Source organism: Lonchura striata, chromosome 16, assembly GCF_046129695.1.
Source record: "Lonchura striata isolate bLonStr1 chromosome 16, bLonStr1.mat, whole genome shotgun sequence".
In the NCBI taxonomy this organism is placed as follows: domain Eukaryota; kingdom Metazoa; phylum Chordata; class Aves; order Passeriformes; family Estrildidae; genus Lonchura; species Lonchura striata.
The window spans coordinates 7,544,666-7,567,875 of record NC_134618.1 but is presented as its reverse complement, the minus strand read 5'-3'; the positions used below and the strand labels follow the sequence as shown (position 1 = coordinate 7,567,875).

General features: G+C 41.5%; 1 protein-coding gene across 2 annotated transcripts in view; it reads left to right on the top strand.

Annotated features, from left to right (window-relative positions):
* Window positions 1–9,625: 9,625 nt before the first annotated feature.
* The window catches only part of GRIN2A (glutamate ionotropic receptor NMDA type subunit 2A), a 164,246-nt gene continuing 150,661 nt past the window's right edge, over window positions 9,626–23,210 (top strand). The window contains exons 1-3 of one of the 2 annotated variants that reach the window (XM_021538020.3): window positions 9,626–9,862; window positions 10,650–10,911; window positions 12,374–12,796. In XM_021538020.3, coding sequence (XP_021393695.1) covers window positions 12,392–12,796 — 405 coding nt within the window. In that variant the 5' untranslated portion in view covers window positions 9,626–9,862; window positions 10,650–10,911; window positions 12,374–12,391. Of the gene's footprint in view, window positions 9,863–10,649; window positions 10,912–11,479; window positions 12,797–23,210 lie in introns of those variants that run through there. The other variant, XM_077786839.1, reaches the window with a different exon arrangement.

Here is a 23,210-nt window from a genome sequence, read left to right as displayed (position 1 = left end):
GGATGTGTTGGGTTCCCTGCATTCTCTGCAATGGGTCTGTGTGTGACACTTGGCAGTGTGTGTATTTAGCTGCTGCAGGGCATGGTTTGAGACATGGCTTTGTAGGTTGAGTATGCATCTCGGTCTAAGTCAACAAATCAGACCTTTTTTTAAATGGTAAAGCAGATTATAATGACCCATGCCTGTCACTATAGGACACGTGAAAGCACGAGGTGAGCCGCTGCTATTGCAAAGGTGAAAAAGAGGAAGTTATTTTCTGACTCCAGCATTTATACTTTTCCAAAGGTGACAGTGGATTGGAGGGTAAATGTGCCACCTCTCCAATGACATTGGACAAACCACTAGTACATCAAATTTCTCTGCCTCTATGGAGGAATGCAAAACTATAGATTGTTTACAGAAAGTTGTGTGAGAAAGTTCTCTACAAGACAGTAAACTCAGAAGGCTTTAGAAAATCTTAAGAATCAGGGAAACGTGCCCTTTTCTGCAGGAATACACAAAAAGTAATTTCACTATAAGAAATATAAGGGAAACAGCTCCTTTCTGCAGTAAGTGCTTTATCAGTAAAATATTTGCAAAGTTGATAGATGATTAATCATTTGTCTTTTAAAGAAGAAATTTATTACTTTTTTAGTCTTTCTTTTAGAAAATGAGTGCTTCACAGTATAATGCTTATAATGTCAGATCTTGTGTGTGTTTATTCCTCACATTTATAAAATTAATTTATATGGAAAACAATCTGAGAAAATACTATTCACTTATCCCTAGAAACTGAGCTTTATTCCTGCTTATGCTTTCCTTTCAACAGTCTAAGTGCCTTAATTGATCATGTTGATACGAGGTTTAACTCAGTAGTTAATTGAACTTCAGGGTGTAAAATATGCTTTTGTTTACTAAACTGCTGTTGTGCTGGTGCAGACATTGGACCTGCCAATGCCCCACTGCATTGAGTTAATAATTCAGAGATGAAACATAAGTGTAGATCAAGGTGAGACACAGATTATCTCAAAGCTTCCAAGAGAAATATGGAAGCTTTACATATGTTGAAAGTATCAAATCTTCCTGGACCTAGTCTGGTTAGTTGGATAAAAGAAAAATTATCAAAAGAAAAGTTACCAAAGTTACTCAGCAGTCTTACCTGATATGATGGGGTATATTTAGGGTATATACATTACACTGTGTACATGACAAGATTGATTTTGAGATAGTACACTTTGGTATATACATAATTTGGGTGATCTCTTAAGGACTTCTATTCCTTAAGGGCTTCTATTCCTTTGTCATTTACAGGATAGCTGGGTGTTCTTTTTTCCTTCAGAATATGCCCCACTAAGATTCTTGGGGTGCTTTTGTCTTGGGGTCTCTCTATCCTGCTGTAGTCTCTCCAGTAATACTGAAGTTGGAATTGCCTGTGTAAGTGATGATGGTGATGTTTTAATGACTCTAAATCAGTAAGAACTGGCTATGATAGACAAAGCAAAGAATTGTCAGCATCAGGGAATTTTGCCTTTTCCAAATACCATGGTGTTTGTCAGGGCATGGAACTGGAGTAAGTGAAACAGATGTTCTAGATGAGTTAAGATGACCATCTGTCAATGTCATTTTGCAGCTGTGCATGCTGATGACTGGTGGAGCTGATAAAGGTTTGCAGAAGATAAAGGACCAACAGAACCCCTGTAAATTATAGGAAGATGTTTTCAAAATAATGAAGGGTTAAAATGACATGCTTAAACCCCACTCCATGCCTTCTGTCTGAAACCTGAGCCAAATCCTAGTTCAGAGTATTAAGATATCCTTGTCCCATCCCCCAAAAAGGAATTATTGAGACAAAAAAATCACCCCTTTCAACCTTATAACTTACTCCTAGAGTAAAGCCAGTCTAGGAATTACTGTTATCAAAAAACATTTGGTTCAACCGGGGTAAGAATGAAAGCTGAAAAATCTGCAAAGAGTAAACACAGAGTCTATTTTTCATTTTGTTTTTGAACCTTGAAGTGTTTGGGATGAAGAACTCTGTCACCTGCATTCAAGGATGAATGCTGATAACCAGCAGAGATGAAAAGTCAGTTGGTAAAAGATATGATGTTTCAAGTTTTCAGATTTGGAACCATGGTTCCAAGGAAAACTTGGAACTATGAAACAAATCTGTGAGCTAGGACAACAGTGAGATCACTAAGGTTAAGTGGCTATTTAACACTTGGGGTGAATATAAACCCAGTGTGTTTTGAAATTTGCAAAAGAATATAGATACTGTACTCAGTATCTGCTCCTTGGGATACTGCATAAGAAAATGCTGTTTGTCCTGCAAATACTAACATTTTTTGGATTTTGATAGGAGAGTCTGTGTAAAGGTGAAGGCAATACAAGGTAAACACAGATGGAATAGCTCCTGAACCCTTGTCCAGTGTTGTGTACCTTGGAAGAGGGTATTATTCCCCACTCAGCAAGGCAGTCTAAAGAGAAAGTCTTATCTTTTTAGTTATCTTCCATCATTTTAGCTTTCTGGCTAAAATCAAGAAAGCAAGAAATCTGTCTGATCTTTGCAGATGAAAGATAAGATCTGTCAGGCTTTAAATTGGAGCAATACTCTTGTTCCTACATATATCACAGTTATTTTGGAGTCTGTATGATAGAAAGGACTGGTGGGAACAGAAATAGTTGTGTGAGGGTAGATTGCATACAGCCGTCTGCCGAGTGAGATTACAGTTAATTGGCTTATAAAAATTAAGCAATTATATTAATTCTAGAAAGTGACTCTAGGATTGATTTTTTTCAACAAGTTGGTGAAATAACTCCAAACGTTTATATTTTTTTAGATGATTAATATATATAATTGTTGCTTAAAAAAACACCAATCCTGCATGTGTTTGAGTGTTGCTGAATGTATGTATATGGTCAGGTAAAACAAAACAGGATATTTGTAATTCAAAATATATACTTCAGCATATACTTGACTATCTCATGAGTTTCAGAAGTTTAATACTTGTGTTGATATACCAGATCTTGTTTAGCAGATGGTATTTAAAAAAGTAGTAGATCTCAATGCAAAGAATGTCATTAAATTAAGCATAGATTTAATATGTATCCATTTAAGTTGCTCAAATGAAGTCACATTTATGAAGTCATTCCAGTAACTTATAGAAGGCTTGTTATTTGGAAAAATAACTTTTTTTTCTTTTTATGTTTCTTAATGGCTATTATAAAGTTCATCAAAGAGAATACATTTAGGTGCATAAAAAATTAAAATGCATTTATATACAAATACCAAAACAAGACAAATCTTAGTGGAAGTTACTTATATCACTGAATGTGGGTGGAATTGTCTTGAATGTTGACTTGGCTTGGAAAGATCAGAGAGCAGCAACACTTCAAGCCAAATCTGCAGTCAGCATCCTCCTCCCAGGTGTCACTGAGGCTCCCACCTATAGGACCCACTTAAACTCAGCCTCTGAACTCGAATTCTTTCTCAAAGAAACTTTGAATAAATTCTGTGTCACCTAGAGAACCAGGAGCTTCCCAGTCCTTGACCTCTCTTTGCAGAATTCATGCAGGAATTATTTTCTTTTATCCCATTAGGACGGGAGAGGAGGGAAGAATAGGATCCTTGACAGTAGCGTTTTTTGGGAAAAGACCTCTTTAAACCTGTATCTTTTGACCATAAAGAAACCACCACAAACAAAAGGCATGTCTCCTCCTAAGGATTAATTCCATGAGTACCCTTGCAAGTAGAGAAGAGAGCAGACAATTCCTGTTTCTAGCAACCTGAAAAAAAAATCACTGAATCCTTCCTTCTTCCATCCAGTTTGACCTCCCCTGCCCTAAGAAGCAGAAGCCAGTTATTTTAGGTCTTAGAGCTACTCATCAGTCAGTCAAGAGTTTAGAGGTAGGTGAAACAGCATTTGCTTTTCTTGGGAAGACATTTCAGAACTATAGTATTTGGATATGGATATCAGTTCCTAGAAATGTGGTCACGTGGGTAAGCTAAGCCTGCATTTTAAGTAGGAGGAAAATGTGTTTTAATATGTTATTTTATTTAAAAAGCCCCTTTGTCTTGCTCATTGTTTCCACCAGTGAGATTAAGTCAAAGTTTGAAAATGCAATCAAATGAAACTAATTAGATCTAATTAATCACGGTTGTGATTATTATCACTGCAGCCTGGAATACTCCTTGGGCAGGGAAAAGCAAGAGGCATTCTTTCTACAGAAAGAGAAAAATTGGGCTCCTTTGGAACAAGAGCAGACAAAATGCAGGACATAGAAGCACCACAGTAATTGCACTTTAAAAAAAGCTCTTACTCAAGTGGCTCAATAGCATTCCTGTACATGAACAAAAACCATGTAGCCTGTGTGGCAGAAATAGGTGACAGAAGGCTCTGACTCATCATGTGGAACTGTAATTTAAGTTCAAGGGAGATTTTTCTACCTTGGATCTATTCCTACTGGCTCAGATGTCTCATAAGCCTTTAGCACCTAGTTTTAATAGAGCCAGTGCCTACAACTGAGAGATGGGTTGGATGCAGGGAGCAAAATACTACTCCTTTTAAAAATATCTTCCAGCTAGAACTGGTAAGAAGCTTCCACTGACCTTTACTAAATTTGATTTTCTAGATTTAGAAAAGTCTCAACTCCCTAGGAATTTGCTTAGTGAAGCACTGAGAAGCAGATGCAGTGTAGGCATCTTGGTGCTTCCCACTCAGTACAACTTTCTTTTAGCAAACAAGTTCTGCCAATGAACAATGTGTGAGGGGTCACTGCTGGCTCTTATCAGTCATAAGTAGTAATTTTTTTAACGTTAAAATCAATTTTATATAAAATAACATAATATTCCATGAAAGTTTGTTTTACAAGTAGTACTAATGTTGGTAAAGACAAGTATCTCACCTGTCTTAAAGTCATAGGGTATTTTTCTAATTATTTTCAAACTTAACAAGTCTGTTCAGCCCCTTGAATACTTGAGTATTGTTTCAAAGATCAAAATTATAGTAATCTCTAACTTAAACCAATTTTTGGTAAAAATCTGAAAAGATACATCAGCTATACACAGGGGTCTTCTTGGGTATATAAAATGTTTATAGAGGTAGATACATGTAGACCATTTCAGCTGTGGGAGCACATAGGATGTTCCAAGTGAGGCATGAGCAAAACTGCTGCTGTATTTATACACTTCCAAAATCTGAGCATCCTTTAGATAGACTAAAACAAGGCAGTAACTGCTTGTCTGGGAGGCTCATAATGCTGTCCATAATAGATACACGAGGCAGATTTGTATGGCTTAGGATGACTAAAGAGGAGGCTTCAAATTGTATTTTAAAAAATTCTGGTTTGTAAAGGCTTACCACTTTAGTTACTAAATTCAGTGAGGGTTAGGAGATCATATTTTGGCCCTAAATAAATAGTGGCAATTTTTGACTGTTCCTTTACTGCTGTAGGCACCAATGAATAAGCTGTTCTGGCCATGCAGTGCTCAGGTGTTTCCTTGGGTGTTCCTAGAAGATTTTATTAGAAAATATCCTAGTATTTCCCAATTTCTGATGGGGGAGTACAGCTTGGGAAGAAGAGAAGCAGACTTAAACTAGTATTTACCTGATTCAGTTCCCTGAAGCCCAGGCCTTGTGCAGGCAGTTCAGTGTGGATTGGTACTGACACTGTCTTCAAAGGACTGCATTGCTGTGACACAGATCTTTGTTAGCAGAGCTCCCTTAATTAAAAACACAGAGTTTGTTATGAAATTCTGTTTTGACCCTTAGAGTTAGATTTGAATAAAAAAGAATTCCTCTTGGGAGCTGCATAGAGGAGTTTGGAAATACATCTGAAGATTAATTTGATATGGGAAATTGATTACAAAAGAGGCAGAGACACAATCCTGGTGAATCCTGAATAGCTCTGATAGAGCTGAGGTGGAAAGCACCAGTTCTGGCTGAGCAGTCCGTGGGGTGTTCCCTCCTTGCTGGGGTTGTTTCCAGAGAAGCTGAAGTGCTGTAACAGCCTCAAGCTCCACTCAGTGATGTTACCTCCTCTTTTTTTCCATAGCAGCTAGCTCATGTCCTTTGCACAACTGAGAGTAGCTCAAGGCCATCATTTCATGCATGACTTGGTAAATTGTGCAAGAAAGAGCACTGCCAAATGAGGAGCTACGCCAGTTTTCAATAAGAGGGCCATCTGTGACAAAATGTTTTAGCAAGTTTGAAAACAATTGAGTTCTTTCCCATTTTTACTTTAATTTCATTTAGCATGTAAGTAACTTTGCAGCCTCCCAAGAGTAAATTTATGTTACTGTAGTGTTGTTGGTGCTGCATTAAGTTTTTGTTGAGTCAAGTGGTTTCATTTCAGACCTGATCCTGTGTGGTACTGAAAAGTGAATTTGCATCAATGTGGCTTTTGATGCTTGTTGGACACATTTGTCCGGGTAGGTGAAATTCAGATACTTGTGAAAGATAAGCATATAAATAAATTGTTAGTAGTTACAGCAATAGTAACTAAATGTAAAAGTAGTTTATTGCTGGAATTAAAACATTTTTAAATTTGGAAAGAATTCCAAGTGAGCTTCTCTCCCTTAACCTAGCCTGTAATATCTCATTACCATTTGTTTAATTAAATTTAGGAAGTTGTTGCAATGGAGTGTTTACATAGCAAGGACTGAGGAAATTTGCCATGTGTTCAAGAGATCTCTCAAATTATCCTAAACTCTTGCAAAGAAGACCACAAAGAGTACTACCTCTACTGATAGTAGAGTTGCAATAATGGGACCTCTAATATAGTATTTTTTAAACTAATTTTGGTGTGATTTCATGAGAAGAGTTTTGGGTTTTTAAAGAGCATGGTTGTACTTAGCTTACTTAACTGCACTTCCTAAAAGCAGGAGGAAAATGATAGAGTTGTTTTCTGGAATCTGGAGGTTTAATTTGACTTATAATTTAGCTGTCTAGCATTCTGAGGTTAAGCATCTTTCAGCTGGTAGAATAAAACAAATAGAGAGTGAGTTAGTGTCACTTGCTAAGGAGTCAGCCACAGAGACAGAAATGTGCCTTGTGCCAGCCCATCAGACCCTGCTTTGGAAAAATTGCTTGTACCTGGTAATTTGGCTGCTTGTGTCTGTTGGCAAGTGCTCTCTGCAACAGGTCATGTTCGGAAAGAGAAAACCTTTTTGTAATTGGATGTTATTTTAGAAGGGACAGAGTATGAAGAAAGTTCCTGACCTTTAAATATGTGCTTATGTAGAAGGCAGGCCTGGTAGGGAACTTCAGGTGGGAAATGTGCTCAGAATGCATAATTGCAAACTTCTTGAATTTGTGTTGCAGATGCTTTTAGAAAAGTGCAGAGCTGTCCATGTGGAGAAGGCAATAATTTAGGGATAAATCCACCTGCCTTCCAGAATTAGCATTGTCCATGAAGGTGCTCAATGCCCCATGTGCAGGGATGTTAGTGTTACAGTGCTTTTGAAGCGAGTGTTCCCTTACACAAAATTTACAAGGGTTAGGCACTGAAATACAGGTTTTGCTTTCCTGTTTCTTTTGAGTGAAATTGACAGTTTATCATGTTTGCAGCTCTTTAATTTAAAACTCTGCAAATATACCTAGACATGGAGTGTGAATATCTATTAAAGCAGCAGTCTTAATTTTGCAGCATTTGCTCAATTCTGTAGGCAGTAATCTGCTTGAATTTGGAGAAGCTTTTGGGAAGACTGTGTACGTATTGCCAAGATTAATCCCACTGTGTTTGCACAAAATTTTAATATGCTATTTTCTAATTCTAATTTGTAAATTTGGGCTGTTTTGTCGTGATATTTCACAAAATTCTATGAGAGTAATTGAGGAAAAATATTTGGAAATAACACTAAACTATTTCTAAATTTGGATTAATAAAAGTCATATAGCTCAGAAGTTAGAAAATATGGGTATTTCTTTTATTGCTCTTTCACACCATTAGACTCAGTGTATTGTACACTAAGTATATTGTATACTAAGTATTTCCCAAAAACACCACGGGGCTTTTTATATTTTAAACATAGGCTAATGTTAGAGCTGCAATTTTTCACCATTGTGAATGTCACTTGCATTTGATGATTTTGAATCTGTTATTGCTGCTGTTCCAGTAAATCTCCTGAATGATCACACTGAAATAACCCTTACAGAAGGATAGAACTGCAACCTCATCTCCAGTAACCGTGACAAACATCACTATAATATTTACAGGGGGAAAATGTTCATCCAGGGTGAAATGCAGAGGTGCATTAAAACATCAAACATTAAAAAAAAAGGCAGTTGAATCTGCTTAATTGCTTTGCTTAGAAAGACTAATGTAATGTCTGAGGAAGTAATCCCTAAATAAGTTAGGAGGTGAGATCTTTTAAAGGAGGAAAAAACTCAGGCATAGACCTATCAGGGAATTCAATGATGAGACTGTCAAGAGCAGTCAAGCTGATGTGTTGTTAAATGTCTTTGAGAGATTTCTTGGTGTTCTGGGTCTTAATGTAGTGAGAAGCAAACTTCAGAGAGTGAACATTTGGCATTATCCTATTTGAAACCAAAACTTTCCTCTGGCATAGGAGTGGGGGATCTGTCAAAACATGTGACTTTGCCTTACTCTGAAGTATTCAGAGTGGGAATGAACACGGCTGTAAAGGATGGAGCACGGGAGAGGCCATCCCTCTGTGGTACTTAGCTGGCACATTCATTTGTGCTAAACCAAATAAGTTGTGGCAGCTGGAGCAGGATGGTGGAAAGGAAAAAGCAGGAGAGCAGTGGAGTGAGGGAGAAGGCACAGTAGCGTGTGCTGGAGGGAGGTTTAGGTGGGCTGTGGTGTGGGCAGGGAGGCAAGAATTGCTCTAAGGCCAGGTGGTCTGATACCAGGGCTGTGAGAGGGAATGGGAGATGGAGAAACAGGCTCTAGGCTTTGAAATGGGGGATGTGGGAAGGAGGACGCAGCAGCAGGGATGCGCAGATGGAGCCAACTTCTACAGAGCTTTTTTGTGATATTTGGCTGCTGTCTGGAGCATTTAGGGCTGCTTTTAGTGTGTAAGCTGCTGCTCCACATTCATTCCCCTGAGCCCCTCGGCAGGGATTTCTGCTTGACAGTCCCTGCATCATGGGAAAGGAGAACACCGGGGTTTCCTGGGCTACCAACCTTTCGCTGGGGATGTTACTGCGGGGAGAGCGCTGGAGTTTGCCGCTCCTGTGCCCCAAAGCCGGTGTTCTCGCCGTTCCCCCAGATCTGACACCCCCTCCCCCGATCGCCTGCGTCTGACTCATTCTCCGGTGCTTGTGCAAGCAGAGCGGGGCGGGGGGGTGGGCTGGGGGAGAAGCCTTCAAAGTATCGGCGGCTGCTCTGGGTTTGACAGGGCGGCCGTGAGCTGCGCCCCTGCAGGGCGGCGGTGCCGGGGGCGGCGGAGCGGAGCGGGCCGGGCTCAGCCCGCAGCGCCGCGCAGGCGGCCCCGGGTGGAGCCCGCCGCACCTCCCGGAGCCCGCGCCGCCAGTCCCCGCCGCTTCCGAGGAGCCGAGAGCAGCGCGGGGGCCCCGTGCCTGCCGTCCTGGGGAACTGCTGCGGCAATATCGCAATTTAGAATAAGAGACGAGAGGGAAAAAAAAAAAAAAAAAAAAAAAAGGGAAAAAAAATATGAAGACGCTTAAATGCCTCCTGCCAAAAGTAAAGAGCGAATCTCAGTTGCAATGGCTCTGCTAAAACTTGATCATGCGGGATTTCAAGCGATAAAGAGCTGCCGGGCTGCTATTCACTGCGGTGGGAACAAGTTGCAGGATGAAATCCAGGCGTTAAGGGACCTATTTTCCACTTCATTGTTTGCAAAGGAATCTACTGAAATGACTTTGAGGATCTTTAAACAGGAACTATGTGGAGGGAGAATGCAGTAAGTACCGCCGGGTGGGGAGCCCGGATCGCGCCCAGCTCGGGGCAGGGGCGCGCGGCCCCGGGCTCCCGGCGGTGCCGGCTCCCGGTGACCGGGGCTGCGCTCCCGGTGCCCCGCCGGCACCCGGGGCCGGCTGAGGAACGCCGGCTGCTCTGCCTGGCGCGTCAGCGTCCTACATAGAGCTGGGGTTGCTTGGAGAACTGCCTTCATGCATATTTACTGGGAATTGTGAATGAGAAAACCAGAGCCATCGAGCTTTCCGTGGCGGGCTCTGCTATAGGGTCTCCCCGGGTTTGTTTAGGGTCAATTGGGAATGAAGGTGTTCTGTTTCAGGAGCGAAAAGAGCTTTATCCCACACCGCTTTCAGCTGTGCTCCAGGCTATGCTTGTTTCGAACCTGCCAAGAAAACTCCTGCCCTTGCTCATGTTAATTAGTTTGCTCCTAGCTGCGCTTTCCAGGTTGATGTCTCCTCCCTTAGCGCTCAAACCCGTCCATCTCACTTGGAAGCAAACGGGCAGTTGGGAGCTCAGGATTTTCCTGACCTGGATAAGATGAGGGACGTATCCCGGACGGCTGTGGGCTCACGGAGCTGCTTTTAGCAAAGAGCTGAAATCTAAGTGAAGGGGAGGGGGGCAACTTTTGAGTGTAGCTACTTTATTTCCGTTCACATACCACCTGCGATTGAAGTATATTTCTTTTTCTCCTGTCAAATCTGAAAATCTGACTAACGGCTTCTCCTCGTTCCTCTTCTCCCCACGCTGTCCCGTCCCGTCCCCCCCGTGTCCAGCCCCACCTCGCCTGTCTCCCTGTCCACGTAGCTGCTCTCCCGGGATGCGATGTCGCTCGCAGGCTGCGGCGGGGATCACGCGTGCGGCCAGCGGCGCGGAGGCCGCCCCTGAGCCCGGGCAGCGAGGGGCGCGACATGCCCGCGGTCGCGACATGTCCTGCAGCGACACCGGCAGCAGCACCGGCACCTCCGGCAGCACCGGCACCTCCGGCAGCACCGGCACCTCCGGCAGCCGCCGCCGCTCCGTCTCCTGAGGCGCTGGGTACGTGCGGCCCGCGCCCGCAGGGGGGCGCGCTCGCGCCGCGGCCGGCCCAAGGGGCGCGCTCCCGGGGCGCGCTCCCGCGCAGCAGCGAGCCGTGCCCGCGGGGCTCGGAGCGGGGGGCTCGGAGTTGGGGGCATCGGAGCTGGGGCTCGGAGCGGGGGGCTCGGGGTCCCTGAGCCTTTCTCGGGCTCGGGGGGAAGCCGGGCAGTTCGCTTTGCTGTTCCACCTCGCCCCGTGCCCCCGCTGGTGTGGCGGCGGCCGGCGGGAGCCCGCAGTGACACCGATGTGCAGTTAATGCTCTGTCGAGCTCCCGTCTCCTTGTGTGCCCCGAAAGGAGGTGGTGATGCTGCAAGCCCGTGCCTGGCTGTGTGTTTCAGTAGCAGACGGCTGTGACTGAGGATGGATGAGAGGGGAGATCTGAAAAATGCCACCCCTGATTGGACAGCCCCGCTTGTGTGCTCTGCGTGACGCTCTGCAACAAGCTTGGCTTTGTGTGGCAAAGGGACTCCCTTCTTGCAGCTAGCAGAGAGCCAGTTATGGGGGTGGAAATAATCCCCCGGGGCACAGAGACAGGGGGAGATCTTGCAGAGTCAGACCTGCTCTCCTTCTCCCTCCTTCACATAAGTTCAGATCCGTTCTGTGGCTCATCTCTCTCCCCATCCTACTCCGTCTATATTCAGCCCCCTACAGAGATTCAGTGAAGACATGAGGTAACCAATGCAGTGATGCTCATTTATGGAACACCCTCCCCTTCAACACTAGGGACAACTTTGTGTCCGAGATCAGCAGTTCTGAGATGCTCAAGTTCTGAATGCTGCATGAGAGGACAGAAGAGAATTAAGATAGAATATTGTGCTTTTGAATCTCTTCCAGAAATGCAGTAGGATTCCTTAAGCAGCGGCTGCCCAGGAGGGATCTTCAGAAATAAAGCAGCATGGGTTTGGGATGCTGTGAGATATATGGAGTGCGTGGACTGGGGTTTCCAGCAGACCTCTGGCTCACTTCTCTCATTTTGAGCTAAAATACCTCTCTCCAATAGACCGTGACTAAAGTTTTAATAGCTGTCCAGGATGAAGGAAAATATTCTGGATGGAAAAAGATTTCTTTTACCTACTTTAGCACAGCAAGGTTAAAGAGAAGGATGATAATGTCTCTTTTTTTAATGATGTCAGTAATTTTAATTTTGTTGGCTATCCAGGAAGAATGTTAATGGTTCTTTTCTCTGAACTTCTGATACAGTTTTTGCCTTGCTTGTGGAAGACCAGCTGTAATACTGTCATCAAGCCAAGTTTTTGATAGGATATAAGAGGCTTGACTTGGAACTAAGGTGAAGGATGCATTATAAAAAGCTGCTAAAGTTTGCATTATGCCCAGAAGCTTTCTGTTTAAAACCTTCTTTGAAGATATGCGGTATATATATTTTTCTCTATGTTCTTCTTATACATTGTGATCGCTTTTACAGGGGATAAAGCTGGCAAAGATGAGGAAAATTGGCTGTGCTCTCCTGGTACTCCAAGCTCTTCTGGCACCTTTGGATCTTGTTCGTGGAGCAGAGAAAAATTATCCCATCCTGAACATTGCAGTGATTCTGGGGAGGACCAAGTATATAACAGAGAGAGATATCAGAGCTCTCTGGACCAGGGAAATGGCAGCAGACTTGACTGTTGATATCAATGTAGTGACTCTTCTTGTGAACCAGACTGACCCTAAAAGCATCATAACACATGTTTGTGACTTGATGTCAGGCACCAAGATCCATGGAGTGGTTTTTGGAGATGACACTGATCAGGAGGCAGTAGCTCAGATTTTGGATTTTATTTCATCTCAGACTTCTATTCCAATTCTTGGAATTCATGGCGGGGCCTCCATGATAATGGCAGATAAGGTAGGAAAATTTATTAAGAGCTCTTGCTATTCTGATGTTCTTCATTGTAATGGTTTCTATTGTGAATAATTTCTACAAGCAGTTCAAAAAAGTTGCTCTTAATTGCCTCTCTGTACTTGAAAAAAGAAAAAGTATGCATAATGGTATCTTTGTTGATGGCTCATCAAATATTCAGAAATATTTTGGAGCTCATGCCTGAAACTCAACTTTCTAACACTATAAAAGCAGCCCTAATGAAATACTACTCTCCAGCATATGGAATGGTGGTCAGTTAAAAAACTTTAATAGCTAATATGATCAATACATGTAAAAAGAGCCTCCTAGTATTTTCATAAACTGATATTGAGGATAAGATGTAAAACTATAAGCAGATGTTCTGTGGTACTTACAAGAAACAGCAAGCAATCGACCTGAATGTATCTGGGTGCAACAGTAATAATAGGACAATAATAAGCCAGAATTTAGTGATCCAGTACAGTATCTGAATGAAGTAGCCATGCACACTTGAACCACTGCATTCCAAGACTTTATTGAATTAAATTTTTGCTAACTGGATAGTTTTACTTTGCTACTGTAGTTAATGAAAATCCAGTAAGGGCTGTCTGAAATCTGGAGATAATGATAAATGGTCTTGTTAGGAAACATATTTTTATGTAATCCATTGTGAGATTGGAAGAGCAAAAGTGACTCACATCTCAAGTTCCCTAACGTTGTAAGGATTTTTAAGAACTCCTTGCTGGCACTGCAGAGCTGATGTGAGGTGGTCCCTGCTGCTCCTGACACAGGCACTCGGTGCAGGGCTGAGCTCTGCTGGGGGCTCTGCCTCGCCTGAGAGTCAGAGGAGCTCCCACTGTGGTGTGAGAGAGGAGAGCTCAAAGGAGTGCAGATGTGGGAGGTCACTGGTTTGCCAGGACTTGAGGATTTTTAATGTTAATTGTGACTTATTTCCTGGTATTGCTGTACTTTAAGGTTCCTTATTCATTGACTATTATTTTTTCTTACGAGTGACTTTTGAATAGTAAAGGGTTCTCTGAACACATCTGAAAAGGAAGTGGTCCAGATATATTATTTTGTGAAGTAAGGAGGGGAAAAGAAGCAGGGTTAGTTATGATTGAGGAATCAGCTTTGAACTGTGGAAACTTCTTACCTCTGGAAAAGATTTTTTTCCCATTGGGATAAGAGGTCTCTTTCTCTTGGTATTTTGAATGATCTTCCTTTAGAACTTGTCATACAAGGGAGGACACTAAGTGCTGAATTATAGCAGAGATCCTATAACAATGGCTTTGACATGTTGATTTATACAGAAAGATTATTACAGTCAATGCTGCTATCTTACATGCCAAATTACAGTGACCAAATTACAGAAGCAGTTATTTCATGTCCTTTTAAATTACAGTGCAGATTTACTTGTCTTTTAAAACTGGGTTTATATGTATTTATTGCTTCTATTTGATACATATTTCACTTAACTGTGTCTGCCAGTGTAAGAACACTTGATCTCAGCCAGGGCTAAGTGATGAAACACTGGAAGAAATTCTTACAGAATCATCTTCACTCTCGGTAGCAGATGTGGGATGTTACTGATACAGATCTATTTTGACTTTTTATTTTTGACTTTTATATAGCAGCCTCTAGAAAACGAAACAGTCTATTTTTTTGTCTCAGTAAATTACTACTATTTTCTCTGTATGCTAATATCATCGTTATTGTATCACTGTCTTTTATTTTAGGGATTACCAAAGTTTTATTAGCAAACTTTCCTGCTGAAATTTAGCATCTAAGACTTCCATTTGGGAAATCAAAATTGTCTTTTGTGTGTTAAAACAATCTAGCAAAGCAGTCTTCAGTAGCTTGAGTTGGCTAAAGGAATTGTTTGTTCATATAACAAATATTGCCTTAATTTCCAGCCTGACCTTTGCAATGTGCAGTGTCTTGCAATGGGGTTTGGAACATCTCAGTAATGAGACTTGCAGGTGTCCCTCAATTAACCATTCATTTAGGAATGAATTCCTCGGAGATGAAGTTGAAATTCACAGTGCTGTCATGAAGGCGGGGAGATGAAATCTGAGGGAGAAGGATTTGAAATATGAAACATTTCAAGTCACTGTCAGGATTTTAGCTGGCACACATAGGTGTTGGCTGACTTGTGAAGATTATTCTAAGTCTCCTGCTTTGTCTCATTCATTGAGATGCCTGGTATGCAATAGGTGCCTGGTCCCACTGCTGCCTGTGGATGCAGTGCTCTGGCACTCCAATAAGGCCATTTCATTTATGTCCTATCGTATGAGTTCTGCGCCAGGTGGTTGTTATATGATGCTGAACTCGACTAAACTGAGGGCACAGGAACTCATTTATAATGCTCTATATTGCTGAAGACTTCACTGAATGACTCAGAGGAGATAAGCTACCATATTCTCTGTGGTTAATAAATATTATGTCAATGTGAATCTTGACTGAAGAGCCATATCTGTAAAAAAAAAGTTGTTTTATATTTGTAAGAATGAGGTATGGCTACATTTGGAGTTTGCTGTGAGTAATACAGGACATACAGACTTTGAAGCACTGCATCCCTGTCTGAACATCTGGGATGAGTGGTGTGTTGTCTAGACTGCCTCCTTTGCCAGCCCAGCTCTGCTTCAGTTTGCTCAGAGTTTGCCTGCACCATCTGAGGAGAGATTTTGCATGATTCAGACATGGAAAATAGACAGGCATGTGAAGCCAACCAAACCGGAACGTTTTCTGAACCTCGCTGATCTATTTTCACCTGACATCAGCTGCCCAAACCCTACCAACAAGCCAATGGGACACCTGGGGGTTTATGGCACTTACCTGAGCCTGACTGTGCTGCAGAGATACCTTTTGGACAGTGCCACATGCTCTGCTCCAGCTGATTTTATCACCTTGTCTTGGCAGGAGCTCTCCTGCCAATGAACTGCTCCTTGGCTTTGGTCCCCAATTCTGCCACGCATTTCAAACATGTTCAGATGTGGGGTAGTCTACTGAAACAAGATGAGAATTGTCTGGGGCATCTGTGCCAGCCTGCTGTGCATCAGCATCCCTTGGAGGATGCTGAAAACAGACTGGCTGTTTATTCATCTTTTATCTCTTGACATTTGAGACATCTCAGCACAAACATTGCTTAGGAACTGTTTTCTGACTTGAGCATTTGGTTTAAAACATAGTTACTTTTGTTTCATCACATGCTATGATTATAATGGTAGTATTTGTGATACTCTTTTTTAGAAACAGAATATTATGGTGAGTTCTGTGTCAATACTAAAAGACTTCTTCACATCTGGGAAAATTATCCCTATGTATTGTCCAGCAATATTTATGTCTTTGAACCATATTGCTTTTGCTGATTGCAAACCTAAATCTTTCCAGAAGTCTTTCTGAAAGACATAATTTGAGGCATTTTATTGTTGTGGAAGCACTCACAGTTATAACGTAGTCAAGAAGTGTTAAGGGTGAGGGTAACTTTCCAGAAGGGCTATCACAAAGTGATACTTCTTGAAACAGATCTGGAAATGTTATATAAAATAACTGTTTTTCCAAAAGGTAAGTGCTCTATGTTATTGCATAATGATTCTACAAGAGCCCTGGAGGTTAGACAGGATTGCTGGAGGTTGTCTAACCCTGCCCTTGCTCTCTGACGAGCTAATATTGAAATCAGATCATCCAGACAAGTTTTAAATATGTCTCTGGAAGTAGATACCACAGCCTCTCTGGGCAATCTGTTTTGGTAATTAACCTCTTTCACCATGCAAATATTTTCCTTTGTCTCATTAGAGTTTCCCTTGATACCAGAGGCTTTTGTTCTTTTGCTGTGAATCGGAGTCCAACTCTGTCTCAGTGCCGTTGTAGGCTGCAGTTACAGAACTCCTCACCTGTCGCCTTCCTGGGCAAAAGGTTCCTTCAGCCTTGCACTTGGGGTGCTTTGGACTTCCTTGGGCACATGGGTGTGGGACCCAGATTCAGTCAAAGGAAGAAACTGAGAGTTTCTGTCCAGGCAGAGCCTGGGAAAGAGCTGGGAAAGAATGTAAATAATTCTGTATCTCTCTTGTTTTTCACATTGTTTATAGTTAAGTTCTATCACTGTGTGTCAAGCACTCTGCACCAATGGTGCTGGGTTGTTTTCACTTCAGAACCAATGGGTTTGATCCTGGCGGAGCTCTGTATAAAAGAGCAGTGGATTTTGAATAAATCAGAGTTTTACTCTCACAGCCTTCTGGGTCAGAGCCTCTTCATTCCTGTCCTGCCTCAACAGCGACAACATGGGTGTCTTGTATGGGGAGACCCCAGAGAGGGCAGAGGAGTGCAGAGATGGCTTTGTGAGTCCTGCAGGGGAGCGCTGCCCGCCCGGAGCAGCTGCTGTGCCATGCAAAGGGAGCAGCGCTGGCTCAGGTTCATCCCCTGGCCCCCGTGCCCGGGGGCACTGCCGGGACAGCTCATGGATGAGGCATCGAACTGTTAGTGAGCACCGAATGAAGCTGTACTTTGAAATCTTGCGTTCTTTTGGTGGTGCAATGACTCTGTGTCATTTCTTACTCAACAGCAGTACCCCCTTGCTGATGGCTGATGTGTATGGCACTATGTGTCTGAGCATGATACTCACATTGGCTTTGTTAGTGTTTGGAAGATTAAACCACAGGTTAATAAATACTTCAGTGCAAAAATAGCAGTATTTATACAACTGCTGTTTTAGATCTAGACATAGTAGCTTGCACTGCTACATAGTCTGTTGCACACAATATTTCCAGCTACTGACTCATTTAAAGAAGCATTTGAATTTGATTTTCTTCCTTTCTAGCTGTATGAAGGTCCCTATGGGAAGAATAATCTTTAGATGTTCTAATTTTTATCTTGAGCTGCAATAGAAATGTAGCACTGACCTCCTTGCAAATCTGTGTTTACTTGTCCATATCCATAAAGCCAATCTAGATGTTATTTTAAGAAAGTCTTGCACATCCATAAGATTTTTAGACCTAGAATATAATCTGTGGTAGTACCTTTTGCACATTCTGTAATCAGTGGTGTTAAATGTTTAAATCCTGCCTGAGATTTGTGCTGCTGAGGTGAATGAAGTGAGTGGACACACTATCCCCTGGTTTTCCTCCTCAGGAGGCAGTGCTGTGCCAGGGTGAGGTGGCTGGGATGGAGCCTGCTGGTTTGGACATTGCTGTTCCTGTACTGGCATGGCTGGGAGGGTTTGCTGCTTTCAACTGGGTCTTGGAACTCAGAGGAGCATTATATTAATGATGTGAGCTTTGCTTTCCTGCTCTCTTTCTCCCACTCCTTTTTCTAAAGGGTTTTCCTACCACTATATTTTCCTAGAGGTGATTATATTATTCCTCATTCTCTTGTCCACCTACGTTTATCCCTCTTAATTCAGTGAAGGAAAACATGGATGAATTTCTGGAATACTGCAAGAGTAGGCTTGAACTATCTCTCTTATGGAGCTCAGGGGAGGGATATTTGGTTTACTTTTCCAAAGTAGAAGGAAGGTAGTTTTGAAAAGATTTGGAATTTTGGTAACTAATTGTAGGTTGTAGGAAATGGAAGTCTTCTAGAGTTTGCTTGATTTTTCATGCAGTTTAGTTGTGGATAAATTCCTGATATTTTAATTTGCTTAAATTTATAGCTACAGCTGAGCTGAGGGTGCAGGGTTGGTTTCTACACGCCCATTTAGGAGAGAGGAGTTTGCCTTCACTTTAGTCCTTTGCAGTAAGCTATATATTTTCATCTCAAAGGTACTGTTTTCTTTCTCTTTAGACTGTTCTTACAGCTCTTGAAAATACAAATCTTTAAGTATCTTTGTTTTGAGCAACAGCTCAAACAGCTTAAAACTGCTAGCAAGTCCCTACTGTAGATCACCTATGCAATCTCTCCAAACTATTCCCCCCTGCCTATGGGTAATTACAACACAGCAGACTCCTGGGCTGTGAAAGTAGGACACAAGACCTTCAGCATGATTTTCACCTTGCAGAAATTCCTGGTGACATCTTTGGAATTTTTTTTCCCCAAGAACATTCTCAAATACAAAATTAAAAGTGATTCCTTTTAAGCTATAAAATAATTATAGACCATTACAAAATACATAGCAAGTTTCTGGCAATTAGAATATATCCAGAGAATGTACCTGAAAGTCTAAAATTATGCAGTGTATATGTACAGAACAGAAGGGCTTTGATATAACGTCAAACACATTTTTTGTGTTTCATGTATTAATTATTTTTGAGTATGCTTAGATTATTTGAATAGACAATTCATTAGTATGTTTTGTCACTTATTTGAACTAACAATTTAGTTGGAAGAATTTCTCTGTTCTTTTTTTTTTGGTTTTGCTTGGAAGACTCTGGGATAGATCTGTCTATATGGTGATGATATAAAGGGCTTTGTATAGATGCTCAGAAAAACTTTGCAGCCTGTAGCTTGTATCCTTTACAAATCTGTGGTCATCTGGTTTGTATGTATTCTTTGGTTTGTGTGTATTCTTTCCCTTCCCCTCCTTCCTCCTTTGCCTCTACTCTTCCCTGGAGCTATGAAGTTGTGTGGATTTTACTGAGAGAGCCCAGCCTGGATTGTCTCCACACCATCTGTCACCATATTGTTTGTTTAAATCCTTGAGATATTTTCTTCTGTACTTCACTGAAATAAATACTTAAAGCTGCAGCAGCATCATTGGCTATTTATATTAGATTTAGCCTTAATGTCCTTAGGAGAAAACCCCTGTGCTTGCAGCTGAGGTGCATAAGCTGGAGGCACAGTTTGTAAAACTGCCCGTGGCTCAATCCCTGAGTGCAGAGCTCCAGTTGTGCGCTGTGTTCAGCCCCTCTGGCTGCCCAAGGGGGACACCCAGCTGGGCTCTCCTGGCCTGCAGGGACACTGCTGCTCAGGGGTTCTGCTCTGCTCTCCCCACCTTTCAAGGAAAATGGGTTGTGCCCTTTGGGAAACGTGGGATGGATCTTCCTCTGTCCTCAGACTTGATACTCTGGGTCAGGGAAAAGGTGAAACTCTCAGAATGTGAAACCAGAACTGGAAATCAGAGTGGTTAGAAGGGGGAATGTTTTGGAGAGAAATGGAAGTGTGCAGAAATGTGGTATAAAAGCTGAACAACCAGCAGGAAAATGAGTTTTGCTGGTATGCAAATGTGATATTCCAAGTTGCTGCTGTGAGTTTGATTGCAGTTAACATTGTCTCCTTTCTCCACAGCAATTTTTTCTGTACCTTCCATACACATGAAGCTTAAGTGATCAAAAAGCCTCAGTGTTTGGAGGCAGGAGGAGGTTCCAGGTGTACAAATTGTCTCTTATTTGGGGAAGAGCAAAATTCCTCTGGAGAAAGGTCTGTCCTTTCTGGGCTTCTGGGCTGAGGGGTAAATGGTCAACCTGATTTAAATGATTTAAACCTCTTCAAAAAGGAACAGGTTCTAGTCCAAATTTGACTAAGATTTTATTTGCATGCTAATTCTTTCTGCTCCACTTGCAGATTAAAGAAATAATTCATGAATGTACATATGTAGATGGTTTGTATAATCCATTTATTTTCTGTTCTCCTCTTCAACAGCTAGAGAGACTGAACTAAATTTAGGAAATCCAGCAACATATCTGAGGTCAGACTGGTCATAAACTTCTTGAGCATAGCAGTAACTCCATTTGGTTGTACATTGTTCAACCTTGCTTAGTAAGATTAACATGTTTTTCAATGGGCAAATTCAAAACAAAGGTACACTTCCTTCTGGCTGTAACACACTGAGAAACACATTAAGTGGTTCTGGATGAGCTTTGACTAAAACATTATAATATTCTGCATACAGCTCAAAATCAATATCAATTTCTTTTGTACAACATCTTTTTTTTTTCATATTTAGGCGCAATCAGACCCAGACCTGAGAAATTGAGGGTTTTTTTTTGGTTTTTTTTTTTTTTGTTTGTTTTTTTTTTTTTTTTTTTTTTTAATATACATTCAGGTTTTTCTACTTGCTTTCTCCTGGATTCCCTTGTGGAAGCTGGAGAAGGAAAGGTGAGAGAAAAACAGGTGGTAATCTTCATGCTTTTAATATTTTTCAATGATTTACCTACTCCTTGGGGTGGAGCCTACAGGCAGTGGTGCTTTGGTGTGCTGCACTGGCTAACAGTAGTGTGATTTCCCAGTAGGATCACATCCAGCCATTCTGAAGCAGCTTGGATTTTTTCATATCAAAATCACATATCTCTCAACTTTGTGCATCCCTTGATTTGGGTTTTGAGTAAGCTTCCTTGGAGAGGTGCTTCATTACCACATGAATCCTCAGTGTTTGGGGCTTCCTGCCTCCACCATAGGTTTGGGAAAGTAATTTCCTTCTAGGCTTTTAATGAAGATAGGCTGAATTGTTTCCTTGTCACAAGTTCCTTGCTACAGCATGACTGAGAGCACCAGTGCTGGTGCTGCTCCATGGCCTCTGCTCAGTGTTTGTGGCTATTTATAACCTGCCTTTTGTGCACATTGCAGCAAGATATTTCTAGAAACATGCTTCATTCAAAGGATTGCTGAGTGGAAAGCTGCTTATCTTCTCCTTTTTTTTTTTTTTTTTATTTTTCTTGACAATGATGGTTTGATTTTAGTGTCCTAACTTTTGATTCAAGATTTCTGTAACTTCATTGATGGAAAGTTTTGTCTATTTGTGCTGAGCAGTTTGCCTTTCCACGTGACTAAATTAGCAATAGGAGTGCTTTGTTTTCACTGAAATGATTTTGTGTCTAGTGGAAACACACTGTGTATATAGAGCTACAATGAAAGAAGAAAGAGCAAGGATTTTATAGCCACCTTTCAGCTCAACAAAATTTGTAACACCATTTGGAATGACAGAAAATAGAATTAAGGTAATCTCTTCTAAATAACAAGTTGCTTTTAGGAGTTACAGAAACATATATTTACCAGACACATTGCATGTTAGTTTTTGTGTGTGAGGCTAATTAAGAGTTCTGAGTAAATTGTGTTGGCATAGGCATCAGAGCTATATCAAGTACCTAACTGGGATGAGATAAGGCTTGCAAATTCATCATAAGAAAACAAATGCCAGAATTATGAGAAGTGTTCTAGTCAAGTACCATTTATGATGGTCTGGTTTATTTTGAGCAGTGACATTATTTTTGTAGGAAACAAGCTAACCCTGTCCATTATTTTGTTTGGATCTGTTTACCATCATCTCCTCTCTCCTTTATCTGCATTTAACTACTGTTATCTGCAAAAAGGCTGACATTACTTTTTGTGGCATCTGGGTTCCAAAGAAGATGTGCAAGGCTCAGCTGCTTAGCATCTGAAACTTTAAGCTCTGTCCCAAAACTGTAACTGCAAACTGGTACAGAAGTTGTAAAAAGAAATATTTGCTTTCTTTACTTGCTCTTAGGCTGGATTTTCCTTACCCAGTCCATTGCCTGCCAACTTCCTTCTCCCAAGAGCTGCTTCCAAACCCCCTCCTCTGCTGGAGCCTTCAGCTGCACCCCATCCATTTGCTATTCCTCTTCATACTTGACTGTCATGCTAGTTTGGATGGCTTTTTTTTTTTTTTTTTTCCATTTATTGCCTTAATTCACTTCTAGCAGAAGCAAAGGTGGGTGGGAGGGAATACACCTCTCTGCTTAAAATTCTGTATCCCTGAATTTTGGGAATACTGGGACTCTTTCAGTGTACACAGAGCACAGAAGACAGTTCCTAAAATCCTTAATTGGAGCAAATAAACATTCTCTGGGTCCTAAGAACAAAGTAAAACTTATGAATTTAAGCCAAACCTATTCCTATGTAATAAACAGGAAATAGAGGAAAGGAGTATAAACTGAGCTAGGGCAGAGCTGATGGGGAATTGAGGTGCTGATAAAACAGAAATAAAAATTACTGATGGAAGTGATCTTTTGTAAAAAAAAAAACCAATATGAGAAAACCAGAATTACTCAAAACTCTGAACAGTTTCCATCTCTGTCTTTTCAGGGTTCCTGACCTTGGGGTTTTGGGCAATCCTTTTCGGTCCTAAGTCTTTCCTTCTACATTCATGGACTACTTTACGTACTTGTACTGGGAGGTTTTTGCTCTTCCTGTTGCAGTGTGGGGAGTCTGGCTTTAGTTAGCCATCTGGAAATTGTATTTGAATGTCCACTTGTATCCATTCTCATGCAATTTAAAATTTCCCTACTGCTCTTGGTTTTTTTCTTTTAGTATAACCTCTGAGACAGGGAGTCTGTTATAGGCTTTTGCTGAAATAAAATCCTCTCCTTTTGCTGTGCACTTGGCTGGCTACTGATGCTGTTCTGTGTAAGCATTCCTTTCTATAGAAATGGAAAGTGTTCACTAATTCTCTGATTTGTAGTAATCTAAGTACTTTTTTCTATGCATCTGTATTCAGGCTGTTCAGGTTCTTTGTGGGAGTGCCTAATACTTT